General features: G+C 41.1%; 1 protein-coding gene across 3 annotated transcripts; it reads left to right on the forward strand.

Moving 5' to 3' along the window:
- Positions 1-2,149: 2,149 nt before the first annotated feature.
- Positions 2,150-16,362, forward strand: LOC120441192. Of its 3 annotated transcripts, XM_039615314.1 has the most exons (5): positions 2,160-2,227; positions 8,144-8,248; positions 12,339-12,520; positions 12,800-12,842; positions 14,569-16,362. In XM_039615314.1, exons 3-5 carry the CDS (start codon positions 12,478-12,480, stop codon positions 16,157-16,159), a joined length of 1,677 nt encoding a protein of 558 aa, XP_039471248.1. In that variant the 5' UTR covers positions 2,160-2,227; positions 8,144-8,248; positions 12,339-12,477; the 3' UTR covers positions 16,160-16,362. The 3 variants fall into 3 exon arrangements, with proteins under 3 accessions (XP_039471247.1, XP_039471248.1, XP_039471249.1); XM_039615313.1 differs by lacking the exon at positions 8,144-8,248 and having other exon boundaries at positions 2,150-2,227; XM_039615315.1 differs by lacking the exons at positions 2,160-2,227; positions 8,144-8,248 and adding an exon at positions 9,209-9,269.
- Positions 16,363-17,941: the final 1,579 nt, after the last annotated feature.

The following is a 17,941-nucleotide window of genomic DNA, read 5'->3' on the forward strand; positions in this document are numbered from 1 at the left end:
CTATGAAAAAATTACACTCCAAAAGACCCCGGGCTTCTGACAAAACAACCCAGGCTTAAGCCCAGTAAGCCACCCCCCGCTCCGCCCCTGCCTCAGACAGTTAGAAATATTATAATTCAGATCATGCATCAGTACATTTCCATATTTTTATATCTATAAAAAGAAAGCTGACACTTGCAAGACTTTATCAAAGGTGTAAGCATCACAGCAGTTGACCTTGTGTCAAAGTAGCTGAGGACAAAACACAGAAAAACATGAAGGTGATTTTCCTGGCCTGGGATTTTATAAAAATATTCTGCAGTAGATCAAAAACCATTAATCAACATATCAACATTACCTGATGCTGCTGAAGTGAAGCAGAGCAAAGTTACAGAGGTTTTATTAGAGACACAGCTAAGCGTTTTGCAATTTTGCATAATTTTAAAAGTTTAAATTTTTATTCAGTAGCCTATTGAACAGCAGAAATGAGGCTTTCTTTTTCGGAAGTAAGTAAAAGGAAAAACAGCGCCCGACAGCGCTGTAAACAACGGTAGACTTGTGTGTAACAAGCAAGCGAATAATGCAGAAAACAGATTTTTAGATGGGAAACTGTTCTTGAAGTACACACAGAGTGAGAGAGAGAGCGAGAGAGAGATTAAGTGTGATTTTTATCGTGGTGGAAGCAAAACAGTAAAAGTCAGAGGAATTCATGACGATGTTTATGTGAGCGTAGTTTGGATCTTCTTTTGCTGCTGGTTTAGTCAATATTGTTTGGAGAGACAAAACCTACAGTTTCAGAATCTAGCGCAAAAGGCGCGAACACAAAGCACGGACCGCTGAAACATCAGAATCAGTGAGCTGTCGGCTTTCAGCCCGACCGTGTCCGTGCCGTCGGGTGAGAAAGGCGACATCTCACTGATTCTGATCCGTCGGCGGGTCCGCACTTTGTGTTTACATCTTTGTGCAGAATCAGTGTACCTGCTCTCATTTACCATTTTAGCTGTTTGGTGGTTGTTGAAATTTTGTGAGGTTTAACCTGAGATTCTGGCATTTCGGGCAAAATAAATTTATATTAAAAAATCGATTCAGGATTTTAACGAATCGATATCATGTTATCTAAGCAAGAATCGATTTTAATCGATAAATCGATAATCAAAACCCACCCCTAATCGACACACAATCAACCCAGGCAAAACTGTCACTACTGTCTCCTTTACATTCCCACTGCATATTCCATACAAAAACACAGTCAAAACAACAAATAAAAATAAAGGTGCATTTGTAAACCACGTTTACATCACTGAAAATGGAGCTTCAAAATCTCTGTGGGTGTAGATCAGGTTTCAGAAATTCAGATTCTGGGCTCACATTTGAACCAGTAATAAGGAGATTTTGTTTTGCAGTGCCAAGAGTGTGGAGCTTTAGCTCTCTTTTATGTCTGTTCTGATTGGCCAGCATTTTTTGTATGGTTAGGGTTATATCGCCACCTGTTGCTTCAGCATGTTGTTAACAGTGGATGGGGTTATTTTTTATAATGAACAGTCCTTATTTTAAGAAATACTTGTGAGCATGTGGATGTAGTCTAAGTGGGACCAATTTAAGTTGCCCTTTCTTCAAACATGGCTGGACACAATCCTTTGCCAGTGACTGGCCTGAAGTCACATGATAGACCCTCCTGATCCTTGTTGGTGTCCTGTTGGCTAATATGTATGTGGCTGGATGGCTCTGGACTTTTAACTGTATGTTCTTAGGTTTTCCTACTGATACAGACACCCTAACCCTAACCCACCATCTATAATAGAAAATCCATTATTTTACATTGTTTCTTTGTTCTTACTGTGGATCCAAACAGAAGACTTTCTATGAATGAACAAAAACTTCCTGTTTTAAAATCAGAGGACAGTCTGAGATATGAGCTGCCAGAAGCTTTTCTCTACTTTAAAATATTTATTTCTTATAGTAGTGCTGACAGATATCTTTCATTCACTACAACATTTCTTTACCATGTAAAATCAGTTTGACATCCCTGATGTCATAGCTTGTGATGTTTATGAGCAGATAAACTAACCTGTCATGTTTGTTCTTCAGGAGTACTTCTGTGACTCTGATTGGTCCACATTAAAAAAAACAAACAAAAAAACCCAACAAAGTTCAGGGTGGGACTGAGTGAGGAAATCTCAACTGCACCGACATTTTAAAGAGTGACTCGTCGAAGCTGCTCAGACTCTCAGCTTGTGCAGACCAACAGGTGAGAATTAGCTCGTGATGTCACAGTAATTGTAGCAGGTAGGAGAGAGAGGCTGGAGAGACAGAGAGCTAAAGGAGAAAGGAAGACTCTGATGTTCAGATAAACTCTGTTTGGAGCTCGTGGTGAAGCGAAAGTGAAACTAAGCATTAACAATGCTTTTAAAGTATTTCATTTTTAAAAATCTTTTTCCTGAAGTGTTTTCAGAGACTGAAGATAGTTTCATCACAGATGTATTCATCTGTACAGGGTGTGAGTTTCATCTGCGCCAACACAGCAAAACCGTTAGAAACCGTGCGTATACAGATGGAGGAAGTGTTTGAGAACAGGAAGTAACAGAAACTCAGACATCTTGATGCTTTTGTAATGGCCGGCTGGTTAAACAGCTGACATTCTGGGCATGACACGCACCATCGGTGCACGTTTGCGCAGATACCCACCCAATAAAATCGGGCCATTATTCTCTCCAGCGTCTAAACAGCTTGGAAAGAAAAGCATCTGGACTTCTTTAAGTTGCTTGAAGACGTTTCACCTCTCATCTGATAAGCTTCTTCAGTTCTAGAGTCAAATGATGGAGAGTCCCAGATTTAAGCCCTGTGGAAGGATTCCCCCAAGAGGGACAAAGGACCCCCTAATGCTCCTCTACCTAATCACACGAGCCAAGGTGTGAAAACGGGTGTGGGTCACAATCAGCGAAGGTTTCGGTGAGCTCATTGTGAAACCCTAGCCCCACCCTATCATGTGATTTCCTGAGGTCAGGTGGCCCAGGATGTGAGTGGGCATTAAGGCGTCTGGGAAGGGATCTCAAAACTGGATTATAGATGGCAGACACTTGGGCTGTGTCCCAATCCAGCGACCACACGCTTCGGAGTACGCATTTTGAGACCTATTATGTCACAGCGACGCGACGACGGCTGTCCCAATCCGAAGTGTACTCCAAATGCGCCGTCGATTTCCCCAAATTTGAAGTGTGGTCCGGTGTAGACTTCGTGGTCCCATATATCCCACAATTCATAGTGCGCCGGTGGGTGTGGATAATTTTGCCGAAAAAAAGCGGCGGATGGCTGAAGCGGAACTTCTGAAGAGTAAACTTTCAAAAGTAAGTACTGAATATGATGTCACTTATTTATGTGCAAATGTTTAATAATGAAGAACATTAAAACATTACTGTTGGTCACATGTCGGCAAAGTTATGTGACATTAGTGATGTTTGTACTAACTTGGTTTTAAAGCCTTTACTTTAAAATACGCCGTTCAATAGCTGACCTTAATCTTACAGAGAATGTGATGATTTTATGGATAATTAAAGTCAGTCATATATCCACAAACACAACAAGCTGAAAGTCAGTGATGCTGCTCGGTTTGCAGTCCTGAATATCACGGCACAAGCAGGAGTCACTGCACTGTTAATGTTAGCTATGTTATATTGCTGCCTCTGTTCGGTGGTGTCGAGCCAAACGGACTTTAACGTGTGTTTGAACGAGCTGACGGTTCACTCGTTAAGCTGAAAGAAAGATGCTTTAATCACAGGAGTCACACATGTGTCCACTGTACCATCTGGGAACTCTTCTTGTTTAGCACTCGTAATAACACAAACACTAAATCCTCCTTCTCTTGTGCTGTTTTGTAGCAGTGTATACACCTGAGACTGTCACCTGTCTGTCTGTCCTGCACTCTCTCTCTGTTTCTTTCTCTCTGATTGTGTAATAAAAGTATGAACATGTATTTATAAGTTACACTTGTGTTTGAATCCTGCAGCTTATCACACATTTGATTTCCATGTGTGACAACTGCAAGTGTGCAAGTGAGGACAGACTGAGGGACCCACTGCTGCACATCATCTGTGAGGCTTTGCACCCCTGATGATCCACCAGGACAAACTCAGCAGTGTGTGAGGAAGAGGAGGAGGAAGAGCCAGCAGCAGCTGACAGATGGAGAGAATAGACAGACTGTTCCCTGTTTGTGAAGGACTGCTAGGAAAGTTTAACATAACTAATTGTCTGTCCTGAATCAGTCTTATTAGGGAATGTTCAAATAATGTTATCATCCCAGTGTTTTCAGTGTGGGAGAAAGTACTCAGGGCCTTCAAGTTACACACTATGAAAGGCAGCAACAAGTTTAATATTCAGAAATCTAAAGTATGTATCAGCAGCAGAATGGAGCTAAAAATAAATGTTTGTTTCAGTTCTATGAAGCTTTGAGTATTTTGGATTAGTAGCACTGCTGTGTTTGTTGCATCATATTGCTGTAATTGTTTATATGCTTTATATATTCTGAGGTAAGTTGATCTATAGTGTTACATCATATTCTATAAGGATGTTATGTGTTTGTATACTTTCTGCCCAGTTTGACCCATTTAGCAGAAGTCAGCCTGTTTAAGGCTCTGATATCTATTCTGTATGACTTAAAGCAGTTATGACATGGTCTGATTTTCTCACCCAATAAAGGAATATTTAATATATCAGTCTACTCTTCATTCTATCAGAAACAGTTATCACAGCTCGTACATTTGCTTTTTACACATCTATGTAAGCACTGAGTCAAATGTAATAATGCCAACAAATTAAACGAACAATATTTGTCTCCTATATATAATACATCTATATATACACTATCAAAGATACTTGTCTTTGAGTGAAGGTGATAGAAATTATAAATAACTGCAACTTGAATCTTTACTGAAGCTCAGTATTTGACACAGAGTTCAAATTCACTGCTGTAATAACTAATAATGATTAATATAATACTAACTTTAATATTGGCCATATTATATTTATATTACCAAAGTGAGATGACTTTAGTCGAGGGGTCGGCAACCCTGGGCACGTGTGCCACAGCTGGGACGCGAAGGGTTAACTGATGACACGACCATAGCTGGACTGACCATTGGACATACCAGGCATTTGCCCAGTGGGCCGATGGTGATTTTTCATTTTTATGGGCCGATGATTTTTTTTTTTCTTTTGTAACGGTATAAACAATGAAAGATGGTGGATTGGCCAGATGCTGGCAGATGTGTAAAAATAACTCAGTTGGTCCAAGTGTCAGGTGAACTGAACTTCAGGTAAGAAGTTATGACCTCCAGTCTATCTGGGTCAGAAATAAACCAAGTTAAGGTGTAGTTTATTTTCGGTGTGCTGAGTTTTTACAGTCAGTTACAATAACTCGTACTGCGTACTAGCTAGCACGCAGATAGTGAACTTTATTTTATTTATAAGGTTAGTTAGTAGAGTTGCCAACCGCCCCTTAAAAAACTGAATCGTCCCGTATTGAGAGAAAATATTACGCGTTTAGTATTGAGCTGGAAAGGAACGCAGTTTGTCCGGTACTTCAGCTAGAATGAAAAGAGACACAAAGCTGGAGTTATTCTGCGTCTTTACGCTGCAGCTGTCTCTTCTTCTCTCATTCAATCATGAGGAGGAGATGTCCTTACTGAATCATCAGAGCTGATCAGGTGATGGAGAAACAGGTTTACCTTTTAGGTGACATGAATGAGTTGAAGGGAAGTTATGAACTGTTTCTGAGAGACAAATAACACCAGGATCTGTTTCTATGTAGCTGACAGCTGGTAACTGTGCAGGGGCGGGTCTAGCAAAGTTTTGCCAGGGGCCAGGTAGGGCATTAACAGGGAAAGGGGGGCACAAAGAAATACTTTTCTTTCTTATTCTCATTGAAAATGTCTGGCTTTTATTAAATAATTATCTGAATCTTACAACCAGTTTTTATCCGATGTAAAATGTATAGAAATCATACATATACCAACAAGACAGTGTACATCACTGTCACAACAGCGTTATTTTCATTCAAAGGCTTTATGGCTTTTCCTATAATACCTGGTGGGCGGTCTCTAGTCAAAATGCCGGGCCGATTTTTTTTTTTGTCCCAGTCCAGCCCTGAACACGACACGCAGTGAGTTAATCTGAGAAGGTGCATTAAAAATAAATGGCGGACCAGCGGTGCACATCGCAAAGTTCTGCCGCTTCTTAATGACGGTATTTTAGCTAACAACCCCAACTACCAGATTCAACTTGTAATTGGCTAAAAATAACTTAGCCTACTGGTGAGAGGGACGTTGCTAGCTGTCAGTTTTTTCAAGCGATGTTGAAATTTCCACATTCTGACACTTCAAATGCTTCAAGAGCTGTCCGCTCAGTGCAGCAACTGTTAATATAGAGCATTATTAAGTTTATTGCTAATGCAATTATATGGCACATTGACTTCTGAGGACATTTTAGATGGCACTCGTCATCAAAAAGGTTGCCTACCCCTGCTATATATAGAAGGAAAGAGAGTCATTAGTCCCAGCACACACCTGTCTCCTCTGACACCTCGACGCTGCCCTGAGAGCTCACTGTACTGCCCCTCCACTGCACGAGGCCGGAGGCCACACCCCTGCCACAGGAAATAAGACTAAATTAAAAATGTAAGGAAGAATTTGGGAATTTTTTCTAACCCCACTGTGATCAGGAGACAGAGGGATATTAAAAGAGAAGTTAAAAAGAATACAAACATGATCAGAAATAAAAATGTCTTCAGAACAAATAGAATCAATATTTAAATCTAAAGTAAAAACGAGGTCCAGTGTGTGTCCTTTGATATGTGTGGGGCCGGGCACATGTTGGGCAAAATGTAAAGAATCCATGATGTTGAGAAAACCTGTAGTAAAGAGGTTGGAGTGATCACGCTGTATCTGAATGTTAAAATCCTCCGGACGACAGCATGGTAATGGCAAGTGGTGGAGCCTTAGTCGACTTGGCAGGATGCTGGATTAGCTCGGCTGAGCCTCCAGCTGCCGTGGAAAATCCAGGTGGCTGTGAGGGCTCTCCGGAGCTCGAGCAGAGAGAGGTGATGGCTGTGTGGGTTCAGCTGATCCTTCAGGTGACAGAGCAGGATGCTGGGTGAGCCTGGCTGAGCCTCCAGCTGGTACACGTAACAGCTGGCTGGGTTCTCCCGAACCTCCAGGAGATACTTTAAGCTGTTGCACAACCTCCCCTGCAATCCCAGAGCAATCAGTCCAAAAACTAACAGTCTCTAGGCACCCAGAAGTGGGTGACAGGGGAGACAGTTAACTAACCTCAGGACTGATGCAGGCAGTCTTAGCTGGCACTAAACCAGAAAGTCCTGTCCCTTGGTCACAGAAAAGCCAATCACAGTCCATTCAGTCCCAAACTGTGAGTTTTCTAAACTCCAAAGAGGCCAGTACAGTCACACGAGAAACATTGATTACAAAATTGTCAGCAAAAACATGATTTAAACATTCATGGTTTGGTTCCTGGGCGCACACTGAACACTCAGGTGTGCATATCATTAAGTACAACTCATTAATGTGGCAGTAATGTGGAGGATAAGCAAACTTGTCAGAGCCTGAACTCCCACTTGAAGCAGTCTGTAAACTTAGAGACATCAACAGGACTTTGTAGAGAAAGTGGCACAGTTAAAGCAGTGCTGAACAATTAGCTTATACAGGTGGCGGTTCAGGCTGTCAGCTAGTGGTCACATCATTGCTCCCACTCAAAACCTTATGTTGTTATAACTTAACAGAATTAGAGGAGAAAGATGCCAAGTTAACTCTTAGAGGGACAACACATGTTCGTTAACTGCAGAACTGGGTCCCCTGATCTCAGCCTTAATCTCCTGAGGTGGCCGTGCTGGAGCTAAACAATTCAAAATCATAACGCTTATTATTCTGGGGGAAATAGAATTCAGACTTTGAGTTTGAGTCCAGGTTACCATAATCTGAATTCATATTTTTATCTTTAACCATCAAAGTGAATTCATGGTCAGCATTTTCAGTTTTCAGTCCATGGAGCACAGGAACAGCAGGCATAACATGACCGCTAGTCAATTCAAACACAGTCTTTACACACTTTAATCCATGAATTGCTATTTCTGAACTACACTTAATCACCATGATTTCAGGGAGGCCTGGAGGAGAGAAAAAACAGTCACTGATGTCAGGCTCCAAAGCACACACCCCAGTCAGTCCATCAACTGAGTGTGTGACTTGGCGACGGATCAACTCAGGTACATATAAATCTTTATTAGGATCGAAATCAACAGACATAACTTCCTCTAGAGACTCAGGAGCACAACCATTGCATTCTTTACTTGGCACATGGGCAAGAAAAACTGTCTCAGAAAGGGCAGCGTTAGCCACCGGTAACACCCTCTTTAATGGGCCCTCACACACAGTAAAAGTCTCAGAGGAAGCCAGTTCATTCAATATGGTTTGTCTTGAATGTTCAGATTCACAAACACAGTCCATGTCATTCGAGTCTCTTTCAGCCTGATTGTTCATGAATACAGAATCTAACACTTCATCACTTGGCTTGGTGCCAAGAAATAAATAGTCTGTGGGTGATTTGGAAGGGTTAACTTTACAGCCATGTTATGGGAGTGTGTTCTCTCCAAAGTCAACATGCCCAGCGTCAGAAGTTATATTAATATCTTTAACACTAAATGTGGGCTCATGATTAATATTTTCAAAATCTTTAGCTAGAGGGATGGAGAGCGCAGCCTCCTTGCTGGCGTCCTGTGAAACAGTCTTTAACAATGTGAGACACTGGGTAGACATAGAATTTGCTGAACGAAAGAAACGAGTCTCTACTTCAGAAGCGTTGATAGTTTTTTTCACACTCAAGTCCATGAATTACTGCCTCTGAATTACAGTCAGCGATGCTGCACTACTCAGCAGCTGGAGGTGCTCCGAAGATGTCGCTGACTCGGACAGTGGCAACGTGCGTTGGCGGCGTGGATGCCGCTTCCTCCTTTAAGTGGTTGCGAGGAATGTGGACACCCCTGGAGCCGAGGGTGACGTGGCAGTGAACTCCTCATCATCCGCCCACATCGTTGCCAAAAAAGCGAGGTCACCTCCCAGGCTTGGAGCATCTCTCTGGCCTGGACCAGACTCAGGACGAGCTCCTAAGCCAAGAGGATCTGTAACAGCTCTAGACTGCCGCGAAAAAATAGCCTACATGGTACCTAATCCCACTGACCTTGTCCATGTGTCCGAGACATCAGAAACACGCATCTACAGGCTCAAGAGGTGAGTGAGACCTTCCTCTCTAGAAACGTCCGCTGGGTCAGGTTGTTTTCTCACGGCGGAGTACGGCAGTGTGTTTGTGAAAAGGACCTAAATTCAGACACTAGTGAGAGGAACTGAATCTTAAACAAAAGCGAGCCTTTATTTGGGCTGATGGCAAGAGTAACAAAACAAAAGCAAAGGCGAAAAAGGAACGGCAACTAACTAAAATAAGATAACGACGGCCAAACTGTGATACCTTGAATCAACTGTCACAACTATGATTACTGTGATAACTGTGAAGAGCATCTTTATTCCACACACTATTTACACGTTTGCTGCTACAACCTTAATGCCTGCAGCTCTCCACCTGCCAGCTGTACACATCACCAACAACAACCACAACCACAGGCAAGAACAGCTTTTTATGTCAGCGGGCGTGATTGCAAATGCCACGCAGATGCGTCCATCTCACCTGCAGCGACATCACAGACCATGCCCGCCACAGATGACATAATCAGACAAACTTTATTTGACTTGTTTGGGTCAGACTATGGATTCCATAGAGTTCATGCAGTGGGTCTGGTGAAGAAAGCGAGCGATAATCGACTGAGTGACCGAATGAAGTATGTCTTTGATTCAGTGATGTCTCTGTTTGGAAAAGAAGTGGAGAAAAATATTGTAGCTTTCATCACACACTCAGATGGCATAACACCAGTAAATGCTCTTAAAGTTTTTGAAGCTACAAACACTAAATTTTTCAAAAATGAAAAGAATGAGCCTGCTCACTTTCTGTTTGATAACCAACACAATATACTTAGAACAGAGGGAAACAACTCTATTTTGGAGGCAGCATGAAGAGTAACAGGAGGAATGAGTCAATTCACAACCTTTCTGAAAGGATCTGACCTCAAAAACTGAAGAAAATTGTTTAAGTGTTAAATGAATGCAGCAGACTGACAGCCTGGATCCAAAATCTGGAAGAAAGAATCAAACTGGCTGAAATGAAACAGAATGTAATCAAACTGATTCAAGAAGATCTGAAGAAACACGAAGAAGAAAAGAAGAAGAATGAAAAGTTAAATGAATGAATGAAGCCTTTATTTGTCACTTGAGGTTGCCTGCAGCGAAATTAGATCTTTTCCAACCGTTACACAAACATCAAATTGGGGAGACAAGTCAGAACAGGTAGCGTAAAGTAAAACAATGAAATGAGGAAAGTCTATGCCAGGGTCCTGGTCGTGGAACACTGGACCAGCTCTTTATCCTCTCAAGGATAGTTGAAGGCGCATAGGAGTTTGCCCAACCAGTCTACATGTGTTTTGTGGACTTGGAGAAGGCATTCGACCGTGTCCCTCGCGGTGTCCTGTGGGAGGTACTGTGGGAGCATGGGGTGTCTGGGCCATTGCTATGGGCCATTCAATCCTTATACAACCGTTGAAAGAGCTTGTTCCGCATAGTCAGCAATTTAATTGGCGGAAGGGTTTCAGTTAGGTGGTCTCAGAATCTCATCTCTGCTTTTTGTGGATGATGTGGTTCTGTTGGCTTCATTGGGTGATGGCCTCCAGCTTGCACTGGAATGGTTCGCAGCCGAGTGTGAAGCGGCAAGAATGAGGATCAGCACCTCCAAATCTGAGACCATAGTTCTCAGCCAGAAAGTGGCGGAGTGCCCACTCCATGTCGGGGACAAGTTCTTGCCCCAAGTGGAGGAGTTTAAGTATCTTGGGGTCTTGTTCAGAGTGATGGGAGAAGGTAGCGTGAGGTGAGGTGTTCTGGGCTTGTCCCACCGGGAGGAGGCCATGGGGCAGACCCAGGACACACTGGAGAAATTATATCTCTCGGGTGGCCTGAGAAAAGATGGGTTTGGCTGTCGGAGGGGTGCTTTACCGAGCTAGTGAAGAGTGTGTCATTTCTACAACACTGCCTTCCCCCCAAAGGTCCACAGACCCGTTGAAAAGGCTATGGAGGTCCCTGTATAAGCATGGGAACCTGTGACAAAAAAAAAATCACCGCACTCAGGCCAGCGCAGAATGTTTTACTTCACCACTGCTTTACGTGGTGATGAAGGAAAACGCTGGCACGTGAAAGGGCATTTACCCTTCCAGGACCTGAAGCTCAGTAAAGCACCCCTTCGACAGCCAAAGCCATCTGTCCTCTGATTAGATTGCTAAATTTGTAATTGACAAGAAAAACTGGGTCAAAATTTGTACTTGTAAGTTGAAACTCACACACAGCCAGGGAAACTGAGTGCAGAGTTTTACACGTAGCTTTTTGCTTTGTATCTGTAAACAGACCTTAACAAAAAAAATTTTGTAACTTATGTAAATAGATTTTTACAAACACACACACACACACACACACACACACACACACACACACACTCACAAATTCTCATCTCTAGATGCACAAACATAAAATTTTCACATATTTTGGTTTACAAGGTCACAAAACTCAGTTCACAACTACGCATTTGATTTACAAGCACAAAATATTTATGACCACAATTTGAGCCCATAGAGGTGGACTTGCCAGTATGCTATGAGTAACCCAAGTGCGAATACGTTTCAGTGCATGAACTGAATTTTCTGTTAACAGTTTTCTGTGCTGTGTATAATAGGAGATCATAATTATTACTAGATTATAATAATGACGAGGAAATCTAAAAACCTGTTACAGCAGGTCCCTTAATTTTAACATGTAAGTATTGACAAATGTCCTCTTACAAATGATCTACAAGATCATTTTTAAAGGTACAGAGTCTCATACTTTCTGTGATCTCTCGTCTGGCTGCAGCTTTTCTGCTGTTTCCTTGAGTATTTGTTAAGTAGAAAACAAGACTAGAAGATAAAATGTGTGGTTGGCAATACCACAAGAAGACAGGGAGGTGATTTTTAAACTGACATCCAGCACTACCTGAGTAATTGGAACACAGGATCTGATGAACAACCATCAACAAATGTGGATGACTGAATAGAAACACTGGGTTTGAATGATATCTACCTTTTCTTCTCTAAACTAACTAAATAAATAAATGAAAAAATGTTAGCGACAACAATGACTCAGTGAAAGTTTCCAATGATTTTTGTCTTACAGAATCTTCTGATCAGTTTGTGTTGTTAATGACAGCAGACTGCTACAGATTTCAGACCAACAAGTGAGATTCTGCTGAGGAAAGTTTCTGCACACGTCCACCTTTCTGAAAAAGGCCTTACATCAACAAAGAAGACAGAGCATGGACTCAATGCAAGACTTTTCTTTATCTCAGAGCTGCACAGGTGAAAAACACCATAACCCCTACTCAGATGAACACAAAAAAACATTTTAGGACATCGTCGTGTCACAGCTTCCTTAAATTTTGGAATCATTTTGGTAAACAGCCAGATCAGTGTGTGTCAAAAAACAGACTGACTTTTCAACAACTCGAATAGATTCAGCTGTGCTAAATACACAAAATGTGAAATATTTGTGTTCAAATATTTCAAATGAAAAACTTTTAATTAAAGGTGACAAGTGAATTGTTTAAGGTTCATTAATTCTGTTTTAATATTATTCAGGAACTGAAGAGACATCACCCTTTGGACAAGACCACTCTGGGACGTGAGTAACAACAACATTTCTGTTATTTGATGAACCGTCTTTGTCATCTAAGCAGTGCCCTCACCTTTCAACAGTTTTCTCTCAGAATAAAAATATGATTTTTATGATTCCCGTAGGAATGAACAGGTCTGTTAGCTTGATTAATAGGTCTAGCCAGTATGTGTGACAAAACACATAGTAAAACACAGAAGCCATGGTGTTGTCTTTGTTAAATGAAAAAAAAAAAATCCACTTGTATTAAAAATTCAGCTGGATGAAAAAAAAACCCTTAAACATATTTCACATAAGACAGCCAGTAAAGGCTAACCAAATGACTGAAGCTGTCATGTTAATATTTGGTTTTTCATTGATTTATGGCATCAACACTAAGTAACATGTAATAAAATTTTTCACATGAAGAGCTACCAGAGCTTCCTTCAAACAGCACAATACGGTATCAAATCAGGGTTTCATTTTTAAAGCAGCTAAAGAGTTACTAAAATCAGTGCTGCTTTTCTTGTTCATGTTTTTAGGTTTAAAAATACACTACACTGCCAAAAGTGTTTGCTTATCTGCCTTCACATGCATATGAACTTGAGTGCCATCTATTCTTAATCCACAGAGTTCAATATGATGTTACCCCTACTCTTTGCGGCTGTATAAGCCTAAGCACTTGTGGGAAGGCTTTCCACAGGTTTAGGGGATTTTGACCATTCTCCCAGAAGCACATTTGTGAGGTCAGCAGGAAGGGGCCATCCCAAACTGTTCCTAGAAAATTGGGAACATGAAATTTTCCAAAATGTCTCTGTATGCTGAAGCATTAGGCGTTCCTTTCACTGGAACTAAGCAGGTGAGCCCAATTACTGAAAACAAACCCACATCATAATCCCCCTCTCCCCAAAACTTTGAACTTGGCACAGACAGACAAGTACCATAGTCCTGGCAATTGCCAAACCTAGACTTGATTATCAGATTACTGACCAAGAGGTATGATTCATCACGTCAAAGAACGCATCTCCAATGCTCTAGGCATGCTTTACACCAGTGTATGCAATGTTTTGCATTGTGCTTGGTCTGCAGCTATTGACTCTGCAGAAAGTTGGTCACTATGTACACAATGTACCCCAGCATCCGCTGACCCCTCTCTGTGATTTTAAGTGGCCCACCACTTCACGGCTGAGTTTCTGTCGTTCCCAGTTGTTTCCACTTTGTTATAATCCCACTTACAGCTGACTGTGGAATATTTAGCAATGAGGAAATTTCACAACTGGACAGGTGGCATTCTATCATGGTACCATGCTGGAATTTACTGAGCTCCTCAGAGCGAGCCATTCTGTGACAAACATTTGTAGAAGCAGTCTGGATGCTTAGGTGCATGATTTTATACACCTGTGTAAATGGAAGTGATTGGAACACCTGAATTCAGTGATTTGGATGAGTGAGTAAATACCTTTGGCAGTATATAGTGTATTTTGAGCTGTGTTTCACTTTTTTTCATCATATAATGACCAGTTACCTTTATTTACCTAAAAGTGATGAGTTTAGTATTTTTTATCTGCTCCCTTTTTGTTACTGCTATGTTTTAATCAAATTAAAATTTCCTCGAGCTGTTTAATGACTTAACAGGACCATAAAGCCATTAGACTTTTGTGTGTATACTTTAAAAAAATTTAAACTAGAAAACATCAAAACCAATCTAATCATACGGTTTAAACGTATTTTGAGCTGTGCTTCTCTGATTCTGCAGAAACATTTCAGCCAAATACAAAGACATCATCTCTAAAGATAATGTAATCCAATTAGGATCTCCTGCTGTCTACCACCTGAGAACAAAGAAACAGGAGTTTGGAACTCTGACAAGAATGACTGTTGGTGAAAAAAATCCAAACAAGACAAATAAAACCATCTTACTTTTGGGAGAAACAGGAGCTGGAAAATCTACTACGATTAACGCTCTGCTCAACTACGCCATGGGAGTGAAGTGGGAGGATGAAGTCTGGTTTCAGATTGTAGAGGAGGAGGAGAATAATCAGGCAGGCAGTCAGACATCAGATGTGATCGTGTACGAGATCTTTGGTTTTACAGATGAAACTCTGCCCTACTCTCTGACCATCATCGATACTCCTGGATTTGGAGACACAAGAGGGACTGAACGAGATGACAAAATCATTCTAAGATTATTTGACTTGTTTCGATCAGAGGATGGAGTTCATGAAGTTCATGCAGTGGGTCTGGTGATGAAGGCGAAAGTTAATCGACTGAAGGACCGACTGATGTACATCTTTGATGCAATGATGTCACTGTTTGGAAAAGAAGTGGAGGAAAATATTGTATCTCTCATCACACACTCAGATGGTGGGACACCGGAAAATGTTCTTCAGGCTCTTGAAGTTGCAAACATTAAATGTGCCAAAAATGATAAAAACCAGCCTGCTCACTTCCTGTTTAATAACAGACAGAATGAAGAGAGAACAGAGGAAGAAGAGCATAGTTTGAAGTTTGCATGGCAAGTAACAGAGAAGGGAATGAAGCAATTCATAACCTTTCTGGAAAGCTCTAAATCTCAAAATATGAAGAAAACAGTTAAAGTGCTGAATGAGCGAATGAGACTGACAGCCTGCATCCAAAACCTGAAAGACAGAATCGAACTGGCTGAACTGAAACAGACAGAAATCAGACAGATTCAAGAAGCTCTGAAGAAACATGAAAAAAAGATGAAGAAGAATCAAGAGTTCACTGTAGAATTTGATGAGGTCTACAAGGATAAAGAACCCATTGATGGAGGGATGCGGTGGTTTCTTTTTTATCAAGGAGCCGTCTGCTGTACTCAATGTGAGGAGACCTGTCACTATCCTGGATGCACAATGGCCTGGAAACCTGAACACTGTGAGGTCATGGAAGGAGGCTGTTGCACTGTTTGTACCAACAAGTGTCCTGCATCAGATCATGTGAAAGAAAAGTGGATCTATATTCCTAAAACAAGGAAAGTTCAGAAGACTGTGGAAGAAATGAAAGCGAAGTATGATGAGAATAAATCAGAAAGTGAGAAAAAGTTGAGTCTTTTGGAAAATCTTGAAAAGGAAATGAACCAACTGACAGCAGAGAAGTCAGAGTTCCTGGACGAGTCCTACCAACATGTTGTCAGACTGGAGCAGATCGCTCTGAAAGCTGATTCAGCGTCCACTATTGTCCACTTGGACTTCCTGATTGAGAAGATGAAGGAGGAAGGAGACACAGAGAAGGTCCAGAAACTGGACAAGATGAAAAAAAGAGTGGATGAAAGAACCAGAGCAGCAGTGCAGTACAAGTTTGGTAAAACATGTTTAGAAATGATGTAAGTGACTAAGGTGACTATGAGCAGCCAGACAACAAAAATATTGAATTCTAACTCTGACAGACAGGAATACAATTTACCGTATCTTTCGGACCATAAGGTGCACCGGATTATAAGGCACATTAAGCGAAACAAAACAGTCAGATAAGTCAAACTTTACTCAACTCATTCTTCTTGCTTCCTCCACTTCCGTATTATTGATTCATTAATGTTGAATTCTCTCACAGCTGCTAACTCTGTTAAATTTAATAAATTCTGTTGTCATGGATGCCTGGATGTTAAACTTAATTGTTACACCTGGTAACACAGCAACACTGATCTCTTTATTAAAGATGAAAGAATATGGACAGTTTTTAACTCTCAGTGATGCTGCAGTGTTCGTTTGACTTTGGGACCTGCAGCAGAGTTTTGGATCCAGATTACTCCGCGAGGCTCCTGACTATGGTAGCCGTAATGCTCCGACAATCCATCAAGCGGTGCGACTTTTGGAGCTTATCAAAGTCGTACTAAAAAAATTTTGACAGATTTTTGAGCGCAGTGTAACACATAAAATCGGTTTAAGGTCAGTAAGCACAACCAGAATTCATACATAAGGTGCACTGGATTATAAGGCGCAGTGTCGATTTTTGAGAAAATTAAAGGGCATGCTTCATGCCCTGGAGGACGGGGCTGTGGCTCCCCACACCCTCTAGCAGATCATTACATGAAGGAACCTTTTAAATACAAGCAGGCTCATGCTCACAAGTGTAGCGCTCACACACACAAACTACACCCTTTTTGGCTCCTACCTCAAAGCACACTGTGCGCTGTCGATCTTACGTGCTGCACAATAATGTTTAATATTTAGTATTTACTGTTATATTCACATAGATCATCGCGACGATGTTGTTTATTATATTGCTCTCTTTTTTTCTGCTTGTTTTCTCTTTTTTCTTTCTCAGCAGGTGATCCAGGTGATTGATATATGTATTTTTTGTCTGCTTATTTTGTTTGGGTTTTGTTTTTTTGCCCTTTATCACCGTCCCTCTTCCCCGCTGTTTTTCTTTCCCTCTCTTTCTCCGCTTTCTTTTCCCCAGTCAAGTCTGTCCCGTATGTAGCAAGTGAAAATAAAATAAAATAAACAATAAAAGGTGAATCAAATAGACCATTATGGCAAGGCTGGGATGGTCCATTTGGTAAAGTAAATCCGTTGGGCATCTTTCTTCGCCTTTAGACAATAATTCTGATGGCAAAAGAACCAAACGGGACAGGCAAAAAAAAAAAAAGAGAGAAAATTTAAGGATTTTAAGTGCGCCTTATAGGCTGAAAAATACGGTAACTTTGAGTCGTTGCTGTATGTTGTATGATTTAATAGTTTATGGGTTAAAATACCTTAAATATCTGATCAATTAATGAATATAACAGAATATATAACAGCAGCCTGACGTCACAGAAAGGTTGTATGAAGAGGTCCCACAGCCTTACAAAGAGCTGCTTTCCTCTATGTTCTCTGTTGATCTCCAACAATTATTTGACTGTTTCAGAGCAGCTTTTTACTCCACATTTAACCTGAACTCTGAGACTCTCACTGACTTTCTTTGTTCTCACTAGAAAAAACATTTTCTTGAGTTTCTTCTTAAAAGTTTTCATATTTTTCATTCATGGGCTAAAAAGACATCAGTTTTGGCAAATGCTGGAAAAAGCAGACAGCAGTGACGTGTGCAAAATATTCTCCTTCTATAGAAATTTATTTTGAACAACTAAGTAGAAAATTTAAAGGCTCAAAGGGAAGCTAAGTAAGTGAAAA

Source organism: Oreochromis aureus, linkage group 7 (genome assembly GCF_013358895.1).
Source record: "Oreochromis aureus strain Israel breed Guangdong linkage group 7, ZZ_aureus, whole genome shotgun sequence".
Lineage (NCBI taxonomy): Eukaryota > Metazoa > Chordata > Actinopteri > Cichliformes > Cichlidae > Oreochromis > Oreochromis aureus.

Bases quoted from the DNA above. Each gene is read 5' to 3' on its own strand.
- LOC120441192 (XM_039615313.1), top strand. From the start codon at position 12,478: ATGGACTCAATGCAAGACTTTTCTTTATCTCAGAGCTGCACAG. The intron at 12,521-12,799 runs GTGAAAAACACC...AATATTATTCAG, and splicing joins TTTATCTCAGAGCTGCACAG to GAACTGAAGAGACATCACCC. The intron at 12,843-14,568 runs GTGAGTAACAAC...CTGATTCTGCAG, and splicing joins GGACAAGACCACTCTGGGAC to AAACATTTCAGCCAAATACA.